The following is a 13,236-nucleotide window of genomic DNA, read 5'->3' as shown; positions in this document are numbered from 1 at the left end:
GCTGGTACTCAGGGTGAGGCTAGCGCCGTTGGCGTCGGAGATCAGGGTGGGATCCTGTCCTATTTACACGTTTGACGTTTTGGTCATCCTGAACATTTTGACATTAATTTTGAATTTTTAAAATATTGCACTAGAATTCTTTTATTGCTGAGTTTTCTGGCCCTCACAAATTCAACGCCCACGCGAGTGCCTCTCTCGCCGGGGACGAGAGCGGCCCACGCGAGTGCCTCTCTCGCCTGGGACGAGAGCTGAGTGTATTGACTCAAGGCCGATACCAGGGCCTCCTACAGTGCCAGGCCCATTCACACTCTCCTCCGTGAAAAACGTCCTTTGAAAATCTCCCCGTTACTTGCAAGATTTCTGGGAACCTGCCAGCCTGGGCGCAGGAAGTCTGGGAAATCCCGGGAAAGAACTGGGCGCGTCTCCCCACCGCCCCGCCCTTGTTCCTCCAGGCCGAACAACCCTGCACCTCCCCTGTCTGCGGTACACCTGTGGCAGGTGGGGCGGGACAGAGCACAGAATGGGGACGACGAGAAGGGGAGCGGGCGTGGACTGGGGGCCAGGGCGCGGTGGGCGACGCAGGGGAGGGCGCGAAGGGGAGAACAGCGCGTGGGGCCGGGAGCCGGGAGGCAGCTTGCGGGGCGGAGTGGGACAGGACGGATAGCTAAGCCGGTAAGGGGGATGGGAGGTGAAGAAGATTGTGGGGCGGAGCGCATTGGGGAATGAGGAGGCGGGGCAGGGCGGGGCAGGGTGGGGGTGCAGAGAGGAGAGCTCTAGAGCGGCAGGAAGCCTGGGCGACTGGGCTCTCTCGAGGCGGGTGCCCCGATGTAGCAGCCGGGGCTGCATCTGGGGACGCTGGTGTCTGGGGGTGTCCCCCCGACCCCACCCAGTGCGGACGCCCTTTCCCCAGTCGGAGGCCGAGGCTGGTGTCGAGGTACGGAAGAGTCTTGCGCGGCCCGAGAGCCAGGCGGTGCGAAGGGGGGCGGGGCACCGCCGCCCTCCTTCAGGTGACCATCCACCTGCGCTCAGCGCCGCCCCCGCCCCCGCAGGTGTGTCTGTACCGGCTGGTGAACATTCACCTTCGCTCACTGCCGCCCTCTCCCTTTTCTCTTTCCAGGTGTCCTTTCCCATCAGGTGTTCTCCGTCGCAGGTGTCCCCGCGCGGGCTATGGTGGATGTGCTGGGTGGGCGACGCCTGGTGACCCCCGGCGGCGCGTGGGTGGAGGCCGAGGCGGTGCTGCAGAACAAGGTGGTGGCGCTGTACTTCGCGGCAGCCGGGTGCGCGCCCAGCCGCGACTTTACGCCGCTGCTCTGTGACTTCTACGTGGAACTAGTGGAGCAGACGCTGCCGCCCGCGCCCTTGGCTGTGGTGTTGGTGTCAGCCGACCGCAGCGCCCAGGAGATGGAAGACTTCCTGCGCCAGCTCCCGGGCGCCTGGCTAGCGTTGCCCTTCCACGACCCCTATCGGCAGTGAGTGGGGCCCCGAGTGGGGCCGCCAGGGCGTCCCGAGTCCGGTGCCTCGTGCCTTTCCCTGCAGTCTGGAGCCCCGACCCCGGACGATCTTACCCCACACACGTCGGGGTTGGGCGGCTCTGGGGTACATTGTAGTCTCTTCTCAGCTTCCCAGGGAGGCTCTAGCAGTTGGCAGACTGAACCGTCCGCAACCCCGGGGGCTTGCTGATCTCGAACCCTATCGCACCCCAGTCTCTGGCTGGGAGGGTCTGTATTTCTCACGAGCTCTGGTGATACTGCGGTGAGCGGAACCCACCTTGGGAGCCGCAGCCCGGAACGCCCCGCCCCACCGCACAGGGAAGATCCCGAGTCTGGAGAGCAGGAGAGGGGACCCGGGAGGCCACTTCAGCCAGAACCGGAGACTGGGGGGGTAGCTGATCAGGGCAGCAGTGCGTGGTGGCTGGGGGCGAGGTGCGGGGGGGGGGGGGGATGAGGTCCGGGGGGGGGGGGGGGAGGGTGCTGGGGGAAGGCCAGGAACTCCGGGGCTGGAGAAACCCAGTGCTGGCTACGCTGCAGTTTTATTTTTACTGCCAGTGACTGGAATTTCCTAACAGTAGAGATGATTCTTGCTCCGACAACTGTAGAGGGAACCTGGTTCCTGGATTCCTGCCGAGACAGATGTCAGAGGCGACTAAAATCTTGCCCCAAGGATCTCATTCTGCCCTTGCTTTAGAAAAGACATGACAGGGATTTGTTGGATGTCAGAATTTGTGAATTGACCACAGGCCTCCTCTGTCTGGTCACGGGCTCCACGATGGGTAGGAGGGAGGACTTGGGGGGGTTGGCGGAGGGGGAGCATGATAGGGGCCCAATGTCCAGCCTGCTGGGTCTCCTGTAGTGTAAGCGTCCAGATTTGGGTTTAAATCGTGCTTCACAAAGTACATTATCCCACCATCCCCTTAGATGCAGAGGAGAATTTCTGGGCTTTGTTTTACAGGGAGGGGTACGTGCCACATTTCTCTGGGGATTATTATTCAGCGGTGGCATTAACCACCAAATTAATTGTCCTCAGATGACACTCTTTCTGGCCAGTTGAAAATGGGAGCTAACTTTGGAAGTTCCGTGGAAGTGTAACTCCCCCCCCCCCAACACCTCCTTTCGGTCATGTGGAGGAAGAGATGAGAGGGGCAAGCCTGCTTCCGCAGACCTCTGTCACAGCACGACTAGGAAAGAACCAGATAAATCCAAATGACCGAGATTCACTTGGCAAAAGGATGCATTATAGCATTGCGTCTTGTGCTGGTTGTAAAATGTGTTTTGATTTGCTTAGTACTCAACTTATACACAGGTTTTGAAAGCACACATTTAGTTTTGAAAGTGATAGTAATCAAGCCAGGAGCTCAGGCCCCGGAGCCCAGCTCTGGGATTCACCCATGGGGTGAGCTGGAGGCTGAGTATAATTACATGTCACACGCACCTGAGGACAACTGTTTGTGTGCCAGCACTTGGTGTGTACTGCCCATTTCACAGATGTGCCTTGAGGCGCAGAGCCCGGCACTTCTGGCCCTGGAACCGTCTTTCTGCTCCAGCTACTGCTTCTCTGAGGGCCCCAAGCTGGGAGGAGGGTCATCAGATCTCTCTTCCACTTCCCTGGTTATCTGGTTGAAGCTGCTGAGGTTCCCTGCAGGCATCTGAGCAGCTCAGGGCTGAGGTGGCCTCATTCGGCCATGTCAGGCCAGGCGCCTGATCTCCCTGGGGGACCCAGCCTCATCCCTCAGTTTTCCTCTTGGGGAAGTTAGCTCCTTGTCCTGCCCCTTTCCAGACTGCACTTCCGTAACCCTGTCACTGCTGTGTGTACGTGAGGAAATGGGGTATTCTGTGGGGATTCTTGGTGTTGCTTCCTTAATTCTGCTTACCCCAGCCTGAATTTATGAGCTCAGATCAGGAGCAAAATGGAAATAGCCACCACCAAGGAGAACGAAAAGCTGTCAGGAGCATCCAGGCAGCAGTGGGGAAGCTCCTAATGTGTGCAGAACACAGCACTCTGCTGGCTGCTGTGGGCAAGTGAGGCCAGGGCACTAATCTCCTCGGCCCCTTGGTCACAGTGAGGGACCCATGCTGTCTTCCCTCAGCGGCTGTCCATTGGATTACTGCTGACCACCGAATCTGAGGAGGAAGAGAGGACATCACCACACAGCCCCCACAGGGGTGGCAGAGTGGGTGAGAGGAGGGACTGACCTTTGAGGCCTGAACACGGGGTTGGCACCGAGGACAGGCCATCCTACCTGGCTTCCTTCTCTTTGTTATGGGCCCAAGAAAGAAGGAACAACTAAATTTGCCAGCAGGAATTCCTGTCACATGCTCCCCCCGTGCAGGCGAGACCTGCTCAGTAGTGATGTCACACGGATTTTTGATGGTTTCTTAACACTCGTGCCCACTCAGGCTCTGGAACCTCAGTAGACTGCAAAGCGGCCTGGAGTAGACCCCCCTCCTCCTGCTCTGGCGCTGAGCACTGACCCCCACCATAGGCCAGGTGCATGGAGCAACTTGGCTTCCAGGTCTACAGGTTTGGATTGGATGGAAAAGACAGCTGGCTGTAGCTTCGTTTCCTGGGTACAGCACGGTTCCATTAGAGACCTCGATGCAGTGGGGTGGAGTCGTTGCATGTGCCAAACTGCTTGTCCCTGCCCTCTCCAGCCTGGGTTTCTAGCCCTTCTGGGCCTCCTGACTCATCACATCCCAGTCAGGCCCCAAATCCACAGAATCTGCAGCTCTCCAGTCCTTTCCTGTCTTTCTACTCAGTGCTACTTTCTTCATGTAGATCCTGGACCATCAGAACATTCTCGCTGGTTCCCCACCAGCTGCCTCCGTGTTCTCACTTAGAGGACTCTTGTTCTCACACCTGCCTGTCTCATCAAAGACAGGTCTGGGCCTGCCACGCCGTAACCCAGTTCTCCAGGGATTCCCTGAGCTCCTGTTGCCCACAGGGCTGCCTCGCCCCCAGCATTTGACCATACTTGCCTCCCATCCCAGCCCTTTCCACCTGTGTGCTATCCAGACTGGACAACTGAAGTTCCAGAATGCTCCACACACTTTCCCATCCCCAAAGGTTGCACATGCCACAGCCCCCAACCCTGGAGTCCCCTGGCAGCCCCTCCTGTGTGCCCCTGGAGACACCTGGAGCATTTCTGGCCTGGGAGACCTGTGCCCTTCATAGCTCGAGTGCAGTGCCACGCTGTGTAGCAGTGTGTGTGTGTGTGTTTTTTTTTGGGGGGGGGTCCTTTGTAGCCCTAAGGTTGGACCAGACCTTGTCCAGTGCTTGGCACCTGCAGGATGCTTGTTGGATGGGTGATTGGAGCAAATAGATTTCCTCTGTAACAGTCTGCTGGTGGTTGAGATGGAAAGAGACTGGGGCCAGGAGTTGCCATGGCAACCTAGAAGTGGTTGTGCCAGGGACAAGGACACACTGCATTAGGTGAAGCGAGGGGGCCAACGTAGCAACAGCACCCAGCACCAGGGGCAAAGAGGAATCGGGAACTCGATTTCCCCCAAATGGTTAAATGCCCAGTTATAATGACTTCTGTCTGCCCAATGACAAGGTTCTCTCCTTTCCAAGGCACAGTCTCCTCTCTCTGGACACAGCTCAGTGCCCAGAGGGGATTGAGATGACTGCAGGGGAGGCGGGTGGTTAAGTGCCTCTTTCTTGGTTCCAAGGTTACAGTTGTCCCCAGGCAGACGCTGCCTGGATGGGGATTTGAGCGCCCACACTGGTGACTTTTTTGAAGATTTACCTGGAGCAACAAAATGTCTATTCCAAACCTCTGTGCTCCTCAAAACCCAGCTTGCCTTGCATTCCCCTGACTGCCTCAGAGTTTGATTTAATGTTGCAAGTGATTGAAACAACAGCAAAGCCTAAACAAGAAAGGTTATTGATCAGCTTACCTGGAACACTCAGCACCCAGGAGCTGGTCCGAGGGAGGTGGGAGGCCACTGAGGATTTGTGGCTCTGCCTTCGGCCATGTCCTTCATGCTCAGGCTGTAGCCAGTGGCCACCTGGCAAATGCAGTCTCTCACAATGACAGAGTGGCTGCTGTGGTGGGCTGCACACTCTCACATCGTCCTCTTTCCTAGCACACAAGTAAGTGCTCCACGGAGCTCACTGGTTCTGAGTGTGCTACCTACTCATTCGTGTACTGTCAGTATAGCCGGGGCCGAGGCCTTGCTGACCGCACAAGGCTGAGCTGAACTTGGTACTGGGTCCTCCCACCCAAAGAGAACAGCCAGCGTTTGTTGAGTACTTACTATACTCCAAGCCCTTAGCTAAGCTGTACATGTATTACTCATTTCATCTTCGCAACAACTCCAGGAAGTCGGCTCTGTTATTCAGCGGTCAGACAAGGAATCAGGGATGTAGGGAGACTAACTATAATAGCTTGCCAAGTCACACAGCTGGTTAATGCAGAAAGTAGAGGAGGCATGCTTTCTGAAGGAGGGTCATGGAGGCTGAGCAGCGAGCCACAGGCCTCTGCTCCCCGAGCTGTGGAGGGCCCGTCCTCAGCTTCTGCTCCGGCCTGCTCTTTCCCCTCTCCTCCTGGTACCTGGAGGGGATGCAGGAGGCCCTGGGAGGTTTGGCAAACTTGGGTAAGGGGGCTCCACGCCCACCATCAGGGGCAGGAGACTGCATTTCTGACAGTTCCTGGGTGATTGCTGCTGCTGCTGGTCCAGGGACCCCACACTCAGAGGTGCTGCTGCTCCGGACATGCTGCCCAAAGGCTGGACCCTGGACCAGCGGCAGCAGTGATGGGACCTGACAGGGATGCAGAGGCTGAGTCAGGTTCCAGGTGGGCTCCGCCTCCAGGATCCCCTCACCTCACCACCCTCCCAAAGCCCACCAGGCTCTTCCTCCTTGTTGGTAAGCCCCAAGGCCTTGGGTGGCAAAGCTCCAGCAGGGCCACTTCTTCCCTACTAGGCAGGGTGGGCACTGCATGCCCTGCCTCCACTGCCCAGAGTCAGGTGCTGACATAACCCACCTGCCCACACGGCCAGACAAAGCTGGTCATGTCCCCACAGCTTTTGTGCGAGTTACTTGGGTTGTTTCATATTTTTGTTTTATGTGTGTGGAGAAAAAATTCAGGGGTTGTGCAGGATTCTTAAAACATTGGAGAGGGTCATCTCTGCTATATTTCTCATTGGCCCTGCCTGAGTGCCCAGACCTGTGTGGCTCTTTGTGACAGATCCATTTGTCCCTCAGTCTGCAGTCTGATGTGGATTTGCATCCACTCTGTTTGTGGTTCGGGCTTGTCAGTCCTGCGATGCTATTATATCAGGGCCATCTGTATTGTGTCTTTCTCATTATTCATGGTCATTTTTATGTAATAGTTCCCATATTTCTTTTCCTCCCATTTCCTTTTTCCTCCTCATGTAAGTAGAGGACATGTGGGGACTGGTTTCCAGACGCTGCTGGACTGGCAGCCGCGTGCAGGGTTTCCTTCAGGGACAGGCCTTCCAGTAGTTGCCATGTGTTCCAGGAGTGACAAGAGCCGTCTGCCTGTGTCCCTGGCTTCCCTCTACCTGGCCCAGTCTTGGTAGAGCTTTGCTCCGTTTTTCAGTCTTTCTTAAGAACCAGGTGTAGTTTTATTGCTCATCCTGATTTGATTCATTTCCTATTTCAGTGATTTCTGTCCTCAGTCTTTTTCCTCTTTCTGCTTTTGTTGCGTTTGCTCCATCATTGTTTTTCTAGCTTCTTGAATTAAGGGCAGAACTCATTCTAGACGCCTTCTAGTTTTGGATAAGGGTGTTTAAGACCACAGCTTCCTAACTGTGTCAAATTGTATCTCCAGCTTGGGATCTGTAGTATATTCCATATTGCTCTGTGTTATTTTGTAGTCTGCATTGCTATTTCACATATAACATGTGGTTATTTCGTTCTTAAGCTCATTCCAAAAAAATTATTTTTATTGATTTCCAATTCCATTACGTTATGGTCTAAGTGGTCTCTGTGCTACTGATTATTTGAAATTTAATAAGACCCCCTGTGTGACTGAGAGCACGGCCAGTTTGTCACTGTCTCCTAGACGTTTGAAAACAAGGCATATTCTCCCTTTCTCGGGTGTAGGTACTGGGTTTGTTTTCCTGTTCCAGTTGAGTCTTGTCTTTGACCTGGGTGTGGGAAGACCTTAATGGAGATGTCGGGGAAGATTTGGTAACAGGAGGGTCTTAAGCATTTTCTCTTCTACTCAGATTCACAGTCCTGAGGGTGACATATGAGGCAAATCAGATTACTGTTGACGTGAAGCCTTTGCAAGCTGGTCATAGACACAGGAAGGGGATTTTCATCAGCTGTCCTGTCCTGAGGGCAGTAATCCCTGTGAAGGTTATAGGGAGATTTGGGAAACTAAGAAGGACAATGCTCCTTTCCCTAGATAAATACAAATCATTTTGTAGAAAGGCCACTCATGGGGTTACACTTGATGGGAAAGTAGTCAAGAAATGGTTCATCGTACTGTTAATCAGCGTGTCCTTAAACTTGCAGGGCAGAGAGTTGAATAAGGCTTTGCATTTATTTAGAACTCCTGTGATTTTAACTTTCACCATTCTATCTACCTCATATTTTTCAACCTCTTGAGATGCAGAGAGGGATATCAATTTATTGGGTTGATTTGTGGATTTAGAGTTGCACTTTGTAATACAGTAGCCACTAGCTGCTAGTCACATGTGGCTTCTTAAATTGAAATTGACATAAAAGATTCAGTCCCTCAGGCACAGCAGCCACATATTGAGGCCTCAATTGTCCCCTGTGGCAGACCCACCACTGTAGACACTTTTCTGGGATAGGACTGGTCTGGACTGGAAAAGAGCAAGAAGGAGAGAGGGTGAAAGCCCCCCCCCCCCCCCCAGCGCAGGAGGAGGGCACGAGCGGGCTGGGTTCTGAGGCTTTGCCAGGCTTGTGGGCACAGGGGAGGCCCTGGTCCCTTTAGAAGGGACCTCTGGCCCCCATGCTGACCCCTGGCTTGCCCTCTTGTCTCCCACAGCGAGCTGAGGACCAGATACCACATCACAGCCACGCCCAAGCTTGTGATCCTGAAACCCAGCGGGGAGGTCATCACGGACAAAGGGCGCAAGCAGATCCGCGAGCGGGGGCGGGCCTGCTTCCGGAACTGGGTGGAGGCGGCCGACGTCTTTCAGAATTTTTCAGTCTGAAGTGGGGGAAGCCTGGGGACCTGGACAGGTGTGCGACACACCGGCTGCTGCATGCAGGGAGAACACAGGGAGAAGAGTTTGTGGACCGGTTCAGTTTATGTCAGCGCAGAAGCACTCAGATGTGGCAGAAAGAAAACACTCCGTAGGAAGTACGTCCTCCCGTTTTGCTTTTGGTTGTAGCTATTTTCATTATTCTCAGCACAGTTTTCTCCGCCTCAGTTAACTGTGTTCACACTGAGCTATTGGAAATCTACGCAAAACGTGTGAAGGCTTAAAGCAATACATTTATTGACACATTTTCTGGAGATCTATTTATTATAAGGATGTGGTTTCACAGCTCCATTTATTACTAAAGTTTGCAGAATCTCAATGCTTTAATAAACAAACTTATTTCCACTGGAGACCTCTGATTTTCTTTTTTCTCCCGGCAAAGCGAGTGAAGCTCTCAGGAAATACTGTTCTCAAACACTTTTTCTGTTTTTCAAAGGGGGTAGTCTCCAATTATGAGTCTTCCTGGGATTCTTTTCTTTTCTTTGTTTTCTTTTCTCACATTTATTTATTTATTATATTTTTTTTATTTTGGGGGAAGGAGAACAGGACTTTATTGGGGAGTAGTGTGTACTTCCAGGCCTTTTTTCCAAGTCAAGTTGTTGTCCTTTCAATCTTAGCTGTGGAGGGCGCAGCTCAGCTCCAGGTCCAGTTGCCATTGCTAGTTGCAGGGGGCGCAGCCAACCATCCCTTGCGGGAGTCGAATTGGCAACCTTGTGGTTGAGAGCCTGTGCTCCAACCAACTGAGCCATTTGGGAGCTCAGCGGCATCTCAGCTCAAGGTGCTGTGTTCAATCTTAGTTGCAGGGGGTGGAGCCCACCATCCCTTGTGGGAGTCCAGGAGTTGAACCGGCAACCTTGTGGTTGAGAGCCCACTGGCACATGTGGGAATCGAACCGGCAGCCTTTGGAGTTAGGAGCATGGAGCTCCAACCACCTGAGCCACCGGGCTGGCCCTCACATTTATTTTTAATAGCGTCATCATATCCTAGAAAGAGGTGAAAATTTCAAGGCTGTATAGCCACATCTTCAAGATCAAACCTTGACATCTCCTAAGAGATGCTTATGGATCCGAGTGAACAAAAGCCCATGCACAGTGTTTGCTAACAGCAAGAGGGGAGCTGTCCGGGTACCAGTTTCCAGCCCTGGGCCCCTCCTTTCGCTGGCGGCCTGCCCCACCTGGCCAGCCCCTCCGTTGTCTTTTCTAACTGCATTGTCATCGCGATGACTGGAATCCTGAAATACTGACATCCACCTCTAGCCCAGTCCCCATCTGCCACCCCGCTGGGCTGATGGGTCCCTCAGCTGGGAACTGGAGCCAAGCTGTCCCTTGTGGGACCCAGGAAGCCCCGAGTTCCCCTAAGAGCCCCTGTGCGCAGCAGTGTGGGGCACAGCGACGGAGGCGCTGGGTTGCTCTGGTACCAGAAGGTGAGAGCTGAGTCCTCGAGGGTGAGACCATGTTGTTGGTTTAATCAGAGCAGAGCTGGGGACTCCATGGCCCCATCACTTCGACCTCCCTCTCCTGTCCTCTACCAGTTAGGTTCTCTCCACTGGACACTGAGGCGCAGTGTCACTGGGGTCCATGCGCTGACTTAACAATGTAGTGGGTGGAATTATTTGCCCCAGAAATAAAGCAGGTAGGAATGCAGTTATCTTCCTAAAACAATACATGGGATACTCATTTAATTGTGGTGTTTTTCCCCAGCTTCATTGAGATATAACTAGCTCACAACATTGTGTAAGTTTAAGGTGTTCAGTATGCTGATTTGCTACATTTATATATGGCACAATGATGACCATGGCTAAACTAACGCCTACCCCCTGTCACATGGTTGCCATGTCTTTTTTTCAGTGAGAACATTTATAATCTAATTATGGTATTTTCAACCACACATTCTTGGGGATGGGTGGGCATCTCTTGCAAACCGTGTGTGTGTGTGTGTGTGTAACTACAACCATGGACTTCTTAAAAGCCGGAGTGGAGATACAGCCCTCCTGGTAAACACGCTCATGGCTTCCACCAGGGAGCCCAAGACCCATGCTAACTCCGTGGGCTGGAACAGCGTGGCTGCGGCTGGGGAGCTCCTGGAGCTGCATGCAGTTGGGATTCAGGCACCTCGAGGGAGGGAAGGTCCTGTGCAGAGGCCACTGCAGAGCTGTACCTACCCTGCAGGCATGTGCCTGCTCCCCCAGGGCATGGCCCAGGCTGGGAGAGTGACCGTCCTTTACACTATTATTGTTATCAGAGCCCTGTCCCTTAGTAACATCACTAACAATTCATTTCTCCATTCCAGGCAGAGTATATCGAGCCTTCTACCAGGGAACTGTGTGACTGGCTGCTGTTTCTACAAGTGCCGTTTTGCCACTTGTATAGCAAAACTTGCTCATTGTGGAAAATGAGGGGGGAAGTCCTGTCTTCCAGAGGTAAAGGCACTGTTGGTGTTTCAATACATATGTTGTCCCACTAAAGTCACCCGTCATTGTTTTCCCTGTGAGGACTCACTGATTTCCATCTTTACCCTGTAGCCGCGAGACCCTCATGTAGGCCGGGGCCGCAGCAGTGTCATTGCTGACAACCATAAGTGCGAGTGAGGAGCTTCTGACATGTGCAGCCTCATAGCTGTCCTCGTCAGCTTGGGCCACCATCACAGAACACTACCGTCATTTATTTCTCACAGCTCTGGAGGCTAAAGTCTGTGATGAAGGTCGTTCCTGATGAAGGCTCTTTCCTGCTTGCAGGCAGCCTTCTCGATGTGTCCTCACATGGAGAGAGCCCTGGTGCCTCTTCTTACAAGGGCACTAATCCCACCACGGGCCCCACTCACCCTCGTGACCTCGTGTAAACCTGATCACCTCCCAAAGGCTTCATCTCCAACTACCAGCACATTGGGGGTAGGGCCTCAGCATGTGAATTTTAGGGGCATGCAAACATTCAGGCGACAATAGTTGCCACATGCCTAACCCGAATTGTCCAGCGGGGATGGACTCTAGAGTCTAAGGACATCATGAACAGATCCTGCGGGTCCTAATATGGGCTGTGTCTCTACTTCAAGGGCATCAGGAGCCACTGGGGCTCAGTCCTTGGAGGAATCCCTGGTGCAAACCAGGTGGTTCCCGTCCTCAGCGCTGGCAGGCTCATTGTGTATGGGCTGCAGTCATCTGCCACCCCGTTTTCTTACAGAGCTTCCAAACAGTTCTTGTTTCTTCGTTTGTTTTTCCATTATTTAAAAAACCCTTTTGTTGCTGTCTTACTGTCTCTGTCAGGGCTGTCAGGGAGTGAAATTACGTGCATGTGTTCAGCCTGCCTGTTTGCCTGAGCCTTGAGAAGAGTTCATTTTAAGTTTGAACACCACAAGGAAGCTTCCTTTAAAATGTTAAATTTAAGTTAGTGAATTGACAGAATGCTGTGTAAGTCTAGTTTTCTGCTTTATTTTTTATTTTGTTTTGCCCTTCCCCCCCCCCCCCCCCGAGTTTTTAAGCTATTATTTGTTTCTCCGTCTAGTTGTAGTACACAGCCCCCTGGCCCATGCTGGTATTATGAGCCTTGCGCTCCCCGCTGCTGACGCAGTTGGTCGCCATTGGTCGGCCTCTCACAGCAGCTCACGGCAGCTCTCGTCAGCTGCCTGCTAGCATGGTCACCTGCCACTCATGCTGGAACAAAGCAGCCCAGTTCCAGGAAGAGCCGTTGTTCACAATCTTAGCTGTAGAGGGCGCAGCTCACTGGCCCATGTGGGAATCAAACCAGCGGCCTTCGGCGTGAGGAGCACAACGCTACAACTGCCTAAGCCACTGGATCGCCCTAGTTTTCTGCTTTAAACATGAACTTCTAATCTTTATAATGTCTCCACAATTGTAATTGTGTATTCAATGTTATATCTGCAGTATCTCTCTGACTTTGTCTTTGGAGAATGAGAGTGGTGGAACGCAACCTTTCCACACCCCAGGTGGGGACGCTGGTAAAGCTGGCCTGGACTAAGTTCTAAAAGGATGATTGAATCCTGGTACAGCGGGGTGTGAATCTCAGACTTCAAACCCCGGCCATACCCCTCTACTCCACACAAAACCCACTGCCACGTGGGTGCAGTCTCTCTCAAAGAACAACATCCTGGTTGGCAACAGTAATTAAAGAGGAATTCCACTGGTTACTTGCATTGTTTGAAAAATAACTGAGAAGATCCAGTCCACAACAAAAGACTACACATCTACAACTCCCCTTGTCTGCTCCCCAGGTCTCCCTCCTAAATCTCTCCCAGAGGTCAGCCCACATGGCTCTATTCCCCATGCCGCTTCTTCTGTCTTGAGTCCTCGTCACACAGCACATTCTGGCGTCTATGGTTCAATCTACATGGTTTCCTTGTCTTCCTGCGTGTCCTCCCATGGGACCTGGACTGACCCAGAGGGCTCTTCTTAGTGACTGAGGGAGGTGGCGCATCTTACGGGGTAAGGAGGACATTCTCTTTATCTGGCTGCAGAGTGACAGGGAGAAGGCTAGTTAGGGACACGGCAGACCATGTTTCCTTTATACATCATATAAAGATG

General features: G+C 53.1%; 1 protein-coding gene across 5 annotated transcripts; it reads left to right on the top strand.

Annotated features, from left to right (window-relative positions):
* The first annotated feature begins 295 nt into the window (after positions 1 to 295).
* NXNL2 (nucleoredoxin like 2) lies at positions 296 to 12,158 on the top strand. Of its 5 annotated transcripts, none has more exons than XM_074330223.1 (4): positions 748 to 934; positions 1,118 to 1,469; positions 10,992 to 11,121; positions 11,224 to 12,158. In XM_074330223.1, the coding sequence occupies exons 2-3, from the start codon at positions 1,168 to 1,170 to the stop codon at positions 11,095 to 11,097; spliced, it is 408 nt and encodes a 135-aa protein (XP_074186324.1). In that variant the 5' UTR covers positions 748 to 934; positions 1,118 to 1,167; the 3' UTR covers positions 11,098 to 11,121; positions 11,224 to 12,158. The 5 variants fall into 5 exon arrangements, 4 of the variants coding, with proteins under 4 accessions (XP_019576700.2, XP_074186324.1, XP_074186322.1 ...); XR_002136615.2 differs by lacking the exon at positions 11,224 to 12,158 and adding an exon at positions 8,483 to 8,800 and having other exon boundaries at positions 750 to 934; positions 10,992 to 11,182; XM_019721141.2 differs by lacking the exons at positions 748 to 934; positions 10,992 to 11,121; positions 11,224 to 12,158 and adding exons at positions 296 to 498; positions 8,483 to 9,052.
* The last annotated feature ends 1,078 nt before the right edge of the window (positions 12,159 to 13,236 follow it).

Source organism: Rhinolophus sinicus, linkage group LG04 (assembly GCF_036562045.2).
Source record: "Rhinolophus sinicus isolate RSC01 linkage group LG04, ASM3656204v1, whole genome shotgun sequence".
Taxonomy (NCBI): Eukaryota; Metazoa; Chordata; class Mammalia; order Chiroptera; family Rhinolophidae; genus Rhinolophus; species Rhinolophus sinicus.
Note: the sequence above shows the minus strand (reverse complement) of the source record. Positions and strands in the feature narration are given on the sequence as shown.